Here is a 9,539-nt window from a genome sequence, read left to right as displayed (position 1 = left end):
GGTAAATGTGGCATTTTTCTCATCATGCTAGTATATTTTTCTCTTTTCATACCATCAAACTAGAGCATTACAAATGTAAAAATAAGAAGGAAATCAAAACCAATTGTGTATTTGATAAATATTTTTACTTGAAATGGTACTTTTGTTTTTAATCACTATTATCACTTTATTTCTTTGTATGTATATATATATTTATTTATTTACTCTGTCTGTGTGTACCTGTTCGCCTGATGTCAATGTTTTGTGTGGACATAATGTTGGATGTACACGTCTTTAAAAAAAAAAAAAAAGAGTAATACGCAGCAACGACTACATTTCCCAAAGACAAGTGCGGCACTTAAACTGAGTTTACGTCACGTGCACTTCCAACTTCCGGCTGAAGTGTAAATTGATACATGACACAGTTGTTTGGAGGAAAGCTTGTTTTCTTTGGGAAAAACGTTAACGTCCACGGACGTGGATTTTACATTTTAACGGCCGATCGTCCCGCGTAGACTGGGCCGCGATGGAGGCGGTTCCCCGGATGCCGATGATCTGGCTGGATCTGAAGGAGGCTGGGGACTTCCAGTTCAGCCCGTCCGTTAGGCAGGTGAGCTGGCCGGGTGTGGATCAACAGCGTTGAGGACGAAAGTCAGCCAAACAGGGATTAAGGACGCCTGGATAACCCAATAAAGAAGCTAACATTAGCCGTTAAAACAGTTGGCTGTCTCTGGCTGTCGCGTGTAGGTAAACATTCTGATGGCGGTTAGCTGCACAGCTAGCATAAGTCAGATTCTGGCAAATCTCCCCGACCACCGCCTTTTGTTTGCTCACATTAGCTTCATGCTAGCTCATAATAATAATAACACATTATATTTATGTAGCGTTTCTCCAGGTGCTCCAAGCCGCTTTACAGATTACAGATGATGTATTAGACGCTTTTATCCAAAGCCATTTACATGCACTGAATACAGTGGACAATACCCACAGGAGCAAATCTAGACAGATACTTTATTCAGCCCATATTGGGAAAGTATTTTGTTACAGCAGCAATATGTTTAGGCATTACAATAATTAAAAGTTGGAAAAAAGTATAAACATAATCAAATAAAAACAATAAACGGCACGTATATACATAAATACAGTAGAAAAGACATGAACCACAAAGAATACTACATTTCTAGATAATTTAAACTGTTCTATAAAAGGCCAATACTACACAGCAACATAAATATAGACTTATCATATGTATATATTATATGATAGCTAAAGCTCCTCAACTGAAGTGGCTCAATACTTGTAATTAAACACACTTAAGTCGTGAAAGGTAGGGAAACGAACAGCTAAAGTAAGGAAACTGGCCCACTGAGTGATCTCACTGTCACATGCACCTGACCAAAGCAGGTTCGTCAGAAATGTAGGATCCCTGCCAAAACAGGAACACTCATGGAACAAAAAGGCAGTCTAATCAAAATAATAAAGAAACAAGTCACCAATTTACATCTGACAATATCCTTCTGACCTAAATGAGGAGTTAACAGGATGAGTAACAGGTTTTATGTTGTACAGTCGGACAGGTACAAAGGGAAACAACCAGATGAAGTGCAAACTATGAATATGATGAGATATGTTTCAGTTCTTGTTCGCTCAAGGATTTCAAATCTACCCTTGGGAAAACATGTTTTGTGTTTGCTTAAATCAGAAGTCTATTGATATAATGCCTCTTGTTACAGATGTTGGCATATTATAAAATCTTTGTTTTCATACTGTAATGGCATTACAACCTGATGTCTGGTCAGGGGATATTTTCATGTCAGATAAACAAATAGTTTGACTAAATATTCAGCCCCAAAAACACACACATTATGCCTTTTAGACATGCTTTTGAGGCTTGCTGATTTCTACCGTTGTTCACGGCCACATGTGTGATATCTACGATCATTAAAATGTTACCGTCTTCTTTATCTAGTGATCCATATTCCAGAACGTTCCTGGTGCAGATAAAATAACAGAACTTTGCCCCCTTGTGTTAACTCTGGATATTTTGCAATAGACTGCACACATTCATGGAACAATGCTGCTCGTCTTATACATAAAACAAATATGTATTAGGGTTTCATTCATAAATGTTTTTAAGTAAGTTTAACCTAAATATGAAATACTGAAATGAGTATTTAGTTTTCTATTTCATTTTAAATGTTGGAAGTCAAGGTAAACTATAATATATCACAGGTTAATGCTGCTTTCCTTATAGGCAGACTGGTCATATTCTTAATTAAACTATATATATATTACCTACAATTTGTTCTGATAACCCCGACCAGATGCAGAATGGTACACATTTGTCTCGTGGAAGTCAGGAGGACAATGCCTGTCTGTCTTGTTGTTGCTGTGTCCTCCTTCATTTTTCCAGTATGCTTTTGACTCTCCTGCTTCCACGATTTCCTTATAAACAGAAACAGAAGTAATAGTAAAACCACGATGATGTCTGCAGGGTTGTTCACATCCTGCCCTGTCATATCCTGCTTGTTTATGCTCATGGAGACGGGGAAAGGGTTTACGATATTACTTTACAGATCAAGTCTGAAATGTGACTTGCATCACAGCAGCTCCATGTGTAACATCAGCATGGACAAATAGAGTGCCACAGTGACGCGTCCTAAAACCCGGAAGTAAGTTAGCATTTTTTGACACAAATTGACATTTTGTTCAAGATCTGTCGCTTCAATGTGTGTCAACCACAGACCTTATTTCGAGCTATTTTCCAAAATCCTATGGAGAAATTGCATTGGTTTTTTTGTCGAAGGAACGACAAAAACGTCGTTAGGACGCGTCACTGTGGCACTCTATCAAGACACAATACATGGAAAACATTTAACACAACATCACAATCACTGATCATTTGCAAAGCATGATGGGACAACTCCAGAGCCTAACGGAGATTTAAAACCCTCTGCTGTTGCTCAGGGCCAAACATTAGCATATGTATGAGTTGGCTACAGTTTAAAGACATTTGAACAAAAGTCATTTTAATGTTATAACCAAAACAGGGTAAGCTTGAAAGGAACTAGTTTTTTTAAATGAACGTCTGCCGCTTTTCTTCCAGTTCATCTTGAAGAATTATGGAGAGAATCCAGACAACTACAACGAACAGATGAAGAAACTGGAGACACTGCGGCAGGTGGGTACTGTTTGAAAACATCGACACCTTCCTATTGCCCCTTTCAAACTAGATAAGAAACTCACTCACGCTAACATCTGGATTTTGTCTTCAGTTGCAAATGTTACAATCTGCATTCGTCCTGGAGAAATTAGTCCGCGGTAGTCATGTTTTTTATTTGTTTCAGCAGTGATTAACACATTACCGCAGGGACATTATAATTTCTTAAACTTTTCTCAGCTTGATGCGATGACACGCATTTAGTTGAATATCATAATTATAAAGGCTAGTGTGAAGGAAACTTCTGAAGCAATTGGAAACAGGACTCAGAGAGGCACGAGGAGAGCTGGAGCTTTGATGGCAAACACCGACGGTTTATTTGGAGTTACGGCCGGAGAATTGGCGAGACAGGTGGTGTGTCACGAGTTCACACAGCGGTTCCCAAACCAATGAAGAACTCTTTCTGCAGCTCGAGGTTTTAACTAGTGCGGAGTGTAATAATCAACATTCTTTATCAGTGAGACTAAACATTATGGACCCTGAATCTAACTAGAGCTCTCGTCCATAGGAAAGAGTGTGCGCCAGGGAACCTTCGTCCCTGAACACTAAACTACCTCATGGCGGCTTGTGCTCGGTCACAGACTGGCAACAACAATGCGCCCAAGCTCCTCCCCCTTAAGAGATAGCAGCAACACCCAAGGCCGTAGACCTATGCCGTGGGAAAGGAGACAGTGAGAGGAGAACATTATGAACTGTGTCAACATGTTGATGTAGAAGAGACATGAAGAAGAGGGGACAAATGTTGATGTAGAAGAGGCATGAAGAAGAGGGGACACATGTTGATGTAGAAGAGAAATGAAGAAGAGGGGACACATGTTGATGTAGAGGAGACATGAAGAAGAGGGGACAAATGTTGATGTAGAAGAGACATGAAGAAGAGGGGACACATGTTGATGTAGAAGAGACATGAAGAAGAGGGGACACATGTTGATGTAGAGGAGACATGAAGAAGAGGGGACACATGTTGATGTAGTAGAGACATGAAGAAGAGGGGACACATGTTGATGTAGAAGAGACATGAAGAAGTGGATTCTGCATAATGGGTGCCCTTTAAATGAAATATGTTATGGGGCCACAGTGGGCTGGCAGGTGTCGTGATTCTGTCTCTGGGTGAGAAGAGGACTGAACACGAATGAATCGCAGTATTTGGTTCTGTTTCGCAGAGTGCTGTAAATGTGACGAGGGATTTCGAGGGGTGCAGCACACTGAGGAAGTACTTCGGCCAGCTGCACTACCTCCAGAGCCGAGTGCCCATGGGAACGGGCCAGGAGGCCGCAGTACCCATCTCATGGTAGTCACACACACACACACACACACACACACACACACACACACACACACACACACACACACACACACACACACACACACACACACACACGCGCTATAAGTCTGAAGCTTTTTTTAGTGTCACAATGATTCACTGCAGTTTGCTCTGTAAAATACTTACTTCTTAAGCACATGATTTATAATAAGACAGTTCACAAGTGTCTCCTTTTAAGCCTTAGGATTTTTCTAAATCATATTAAATATCCATGTGTATCCAATCTCCATTCTATTCAAATGGTATACTCTGTAATAATCACTTTTTTTACTTTTTTTGTCAGGACTGAGATCTTCTCTGGAAAAACAGTCACCCACGATGACATCAGCTATGAGCAGGCGTGCATCCTGTATAATCTTGGTGAGTTCATTAATGTAGAGCAGTGCTTCTCCCATACCTCATTCACACCAACGGTGTTTCAGGGCCGGTTCGGAGCTGGAGCTTGAAAAGCACCGGGTGTTCCTGTTCACACCGCAGCGGAGCAGCCTCTTAGCTCCGGAATCCGGTTCGTTTCAAGCACCAACAAATTGTCCGGCTAGAGCAAAAGCGCTTACGTCGAGGCGGAGGCGGGGGCGGGATCAACTCCTGAACAACAACAAAAAGCCCGCGTTTTATCCAGTTTGTACACAACGATGGAGAAACTTAACGAGCAGCAGTGGTCCACTGAAGACACCAGCTACCTACTGGGAATCTGGTCTTCCGAAGAGGTACAGAGGAAGCAGGAGCACAATCGGCCATTGTTGTTGTTGTTGTTGTCGCTGTGAGGGGTTTCCGCGCGGTTTGGCTTTATGAAGCAGGCACGCAAAAGGTTACGTCATGACGCAAACGATGACGCAGCACCAGTCGGACTCTGAGCGGTGTGAAAAGAGCCGGAGCTAAACCGAAGAACCGGTTCTGAACCTGAAAAGCTCTAGCACGGAGCTTGAACCGGAGTTGCGTTTGTGTGAATGAGGTAAAAGTTGGTCCATGAGCGCCCTCTAGTGGTCCGTGAGTATATTGGCAACATTTCACATTTAAAATAAAGTTTTCCGCACTCTCGCGGGAATATCTCCGCAATGGAGAGAGCTTAAGTTTCGATTGCATGATATAGCCCAGTGCAACACCTTCGTCACACTTGTTGCCACTTGTTTGTACCATTTTCAGGCGATTTGTAATCTGTTCTAGAAAAACGATGTGTTTTTGGATATTTGTGGAGTTAGGTGTTTATTTTTATTGGTTGAGTGGTCCTTGGTATGAAAAAGTTTGAGATACACTGATGTAGAGTAATTCATATTATTGCCTTTTATTACATGGCTTAGTTGTATACTCGATTCTGATTGGTCAATTCAGAACACGTGACACGTTGTTAATCCAGAACAGACGGACCGCTGTCAAGGACTTATTGACCGTTGTTAAGGACGCTCACATCTGCACAAAGAAGTCCGTTCGATTTAACTGTATACAGTTTGGCTGAACTGACGAGACAAGAGCGACAAGAAGAAACCCTCCTTTTTACGCAGCGGTCCAGACATAGACTTCAAACGGCAAAACATATTCAGTGTGCAGTTCCTTTGGCATCAGGGCAGGGATATCTAGATACTTCCCAAGGTTTGACATAATGAATTGTGCTACTTTTAAAGCAAGCAACGATGTTTTCAAATCTGTAATCAAAAAGCTCCGCCTTCCTGCAGTTGCTACGTTAGTTCAAACGGTAACAACGGACTGTTTTTCTTAGCGGATGCATGTCAATTTAAAATAACACCCTTCATGCTGATCAAGATCCCTCCCATCCTGATCTGCCTGTCGGGTGTTCTTTTCCCCGTAACGACCGCCTCGCTGCACATTATCCCTTACTTAAAAAAGTGTCTTACCTTCATAATTTGAACTAATTCACTTTTACAGATTACTTGTAAACAGACCTGCTACCACTTTACGTTTACACTAGTTTTAAGAAAAAAATCATACATTCAAAATTGTCATAAACATTTCCAAATCCTTAGTTTGTGTTAAGTTCTAGATTGTTCTATTTAATGTTGGTTCAATAAAACCTCCGATGAAGAGTTAAAGATGCCCATCAAAGTTCTCTAGAGTCAAAGTCTGACATGTACAATTTTTTGTTCAGCGATCAGTATGATACCCAAATATATAAAATGATCTGCTGTGTTAGAAAAATAAAAACAATACATCCCGACATTTGAAGGGCCTGTAAAATCTGCTAACCTCACTTAACGTATCTGTCCTATGTCTGTAGGGGCTCTCCACTCCATGTTGGGGGCCATGGATAACAGGGTATCTGAGGAGGTAAGACACACACACACACACACACACACACACACACACACACACACACACACACACACACACACACACACACACACACACACAGTCCCGCTGACTCTCTTCTCTCTCTCCAGGGGATGAAGGTGTCCTGCACACACTTCCAGTGCTCTGCGGGGGCCTTCTCCTACCTGAGAGACCACTTCAGCCACAACTTCAGCGTGGACATGAGCCACCAGATCCTCAACCTCAACATCAACCTCATGCTGGTGGGTGACACACACACACAAATACACACTAACACGAACGCGTAGAAACATGGCTCATGACTTGGTCTCTGCTCCCAGGGCCAGGCTCAGGAGTGTCTGCTGGAGAAGTCCATGCTGGACAACAGGAAGAGTTTCCTGGTCGCCCGCATCAGCGCTCAGGTCCACTTCTTATCATTAAATATTAATAATACTTCATTATATAATATGAACGATGAATTAACATGTGAGAGGTTACTAACTGTCTGTGGTTCTGCAGGTGGTGGATTACTATAAGGAGGCCTGCAGAGCTCTGGAGAACTCGGAGACGGCCTCGATGCTGGGAAAGATCCAGAAGGACTGGAAGAAACTGGTTCAGATGAAGATCTACTACTTTGCTTCTATTGCACATGTGAGTGTATTTAGAGAGAGAGAGTGTGTGTGTGTGTGTGTGTGTGTGTGTGTGTGTGTGTGTGTGTGTGTGTGTGTGTGTGTGTGTGTGTGTGTGTGTGTGTGTGTGTGTGTGTGTGTGTGTGTGTGTGTGTGTGTGTGTGTGTGTGTGTGTGTGTGTGTGTGTGTGTGTGTGTGTGTGTGTGTGTGTGTGTGTGTGTGTGTGTGTGTGTGTGTGTGAATAAAATGATTATTCTTTTATTATTATTACTTTTTCTTTTTTTAATTTATTTACATTTTTTTTAATTGGTTTTTCAGTTGAATTATACTTAAAGTTCAGGGTAATCAACTGTTAAAACATACTGATCGAGATTATGATTTGTCTGTTCAATACATGTATGAACCTGTCTATGTTTGCATTTGATTATTTTAATCACAGTTTTCATTTCCTCCCTTAACAGCTTCATATGGGAAAACAGGCTGAGGAGCAGCAGAAGTACGGAGAGCGGGTAGGACCAAATGTCACTATTATTTTGACTGTTTGCTGCATCATTTCAGACAGAAATGATAGGAGTTTGTGAATCTCATCGGCACATACACTGCATGTCCGTTCTGAATTTCTATGTGTATGACACCAGGAAGACTTTACACACCCATGTGGTTTATTTAGGGATTCTTAGATAAACAGTTCCTTTCAATCCAAGTGTCGCAAGCTATTTAGTTTAGAAAACTAATGAAATAAAGCTTGCCATTTCTCCAGCAGTTATAAAGTAAAACATTTTCACATCTGTTTTGAAACTACGTCCACACTGTTATGTCTTCATGCAGCTCTCGTCCTTAGTCTGTGTCACTCTGAAAGTATTGCTTTACTTCTTGGAAAAGTTGCAGAAAGTCATAGTATGCTGCGTTTCCTTTTACTCTCCATCCTTCTCTATCTTCGGTTTCCACTTCCCTGCATTTCCTGTTTTTCAATGAAATGTCGTGTTTCCAACAGTTGGCGTACCTGCAGAGCTCCATTGACAAACTATCCGAAGCCATCAAGCTGGCCAAGGTGGTAATATAATTTACTTATTAGCAAACATCATTTCATATGTTAGGGTCATTGTTACATGTCTCTAGTTATTAAACCGTTGGACACACAACTTGTTTCCGTCTTGTCTCTTGTACAACAGGGCCAGCCTGACAGTGTGCAGGATGCCTTGAGATTCACCATGGACGTTATCGGGGGAAAGTAAGCAATTCCTCTATGTCACAATTTTGTTATTATAACATAGTTTAACTCGGCGGGGTCTTAAAAAGTATTAAAAGTTGATAAATCAATTTCGCGAAAATTAAAGCTATTAAAAAATATTAAACCGCATTTTCCAAGGTATAGAGAGAGGAAGTCCCGCCCATCTACTTCCGACCCATGGGACCTTATTTCGGAAAGAGAAAGATTAGAGAAAGGTTATCTTTCCATCCCGTTTGAATTGTGCCACGAATTACACCCATGATGTTTGTCAATTTAAAAAAATAATTTCCATGTCAAAAAAGTCACAGTTTGTCGTAAAACTGTTGAAATATAAGACTATGAAAAATACGTAACTAGAAAGACTACAAATACTAGAATCCCGGTCCCGCATGCTGGCTCTGAACCGACTCACTCCCCTTGTGTGTGCACAGCTCTCAACGTGCCCAGACTTGGAGTGATTTTCACCTCTTTTAATACTTTCCGCCTCGTTCTGAAAGAAAGAAGTGAAATGTTCCAACGTGACGGCCGTCTGGGTGTGTGGTGCGAGACGGGAGATGTAGTTCATTGAGCGGTTTCACACACAAAGTGTTACTTCACAGTTTTACTACACATTTTTATTACTTGCAAAATTATCTTTTAAATTGACAAACATCATGTGTGTAATTCGTGGCACAATTCAAACGGGATCGAAAGATAATCTTTCTCTCTCCGTTGACTTCAATACATACTTTTTCCAAAATAAGGTCCCGTGGAGCTCCCCGGAAAGGGAGGGGCTTCGCCTCTCTATTAAATGTTGCAGCTTGTTTTCAATAAGTATATGAATGGTCCAGAGAGGTTGTGTTCTACAGTCTGCCTGAATGTACTCATGGCGTAGGTGTGTGGTGTGATTCTGTA

General features: G+C 41.4%; 1 protein-coding gene across 2 annotated transcripts in view; it reads left to right on the top strand.

The window, feature by feature from the left end:
* The first annotated feature begins 378 nt into the window (after nucleotides 1-378).
* ptpn23a (protein tyrosine phosphatase, non-receptor type 23, a) overlaps nucleotides 379-9,539 on the top strand; it is a 30,459-nt gene continuing 21,298 nt past the window's right edge. The window contains exons 1-11 of one of the 2 annotated variants that reach the window (XM_034102341.2): nucleotides 379-589; nucleotides 3,086-3,160; nucleotides 4,363-4,490; nucleotides 4,807-4,883; nucleotides 6,754-6,803; nucleotides 6,917-7,048; nucleotides 7,127-7,207; nucleotides 7,305-7,436; nucleotides 7,876-7,923; nucleotides 8,409-8,465; nucleotides 8,587-8,645. In XM_034102341.2, the coding sequence (XP_033958232.1) occupies nucleotides 506-589; nucleotides 3,086-3,160; nucleotides 4,363-4,490; nucleotides 4,807-4,883; nucleotides 6,754-6,803; nucleotides 6,917-7,048; nucleotides 7,127-7,207; nucleotides 7,305-7,436; nucleotides 7,876-7,923; nucleotides 8,409-8,465; nucleotides 8,587-8,645 (923 nt within the window). In that variant the 5' untranslated portion in view covers nucleotides 379-505. Of the gene's footprint in view, nucleotides 590-3,085; nucleotides 3,161-4,362; nucleotides 4,491-4,806; nucleotides 4,884-6,753; nucleotides 6,804-6,916; nucleotides 7,049-7,126; nucleotides 7,208-7,304; nucleotides 7,437-7,875; nucleotides 7,924-8,408; nucleotides 8,469-8,586; nucleotides 8,646-9,539 lie in introns of both variants that reach the window. The other variant, XM_034102340.2, reaches the window with a different exon arrangement.

This window comes from Pseudochaenichthys georgianus, chromosome 16 (genome assembly GCF_902827115.2).
Source record: "Pseudochaenichthys georgianus chromosome 16, fPseGeo1.2, whole genome shotgun sequence".
Taxonomy (NCBI): Eukaryota; Metazoa; Chordata; class Actinopteri; order Perciformes; family Channichthyidae; genus Pseudochaenichthys; species Pseudochaenichthys georgianus.
The sequence above is the reverse complement of the archived record's forward strand: the minus strand, read 5'-3'. Positions and strand labels throughout refer to the sequence as shown.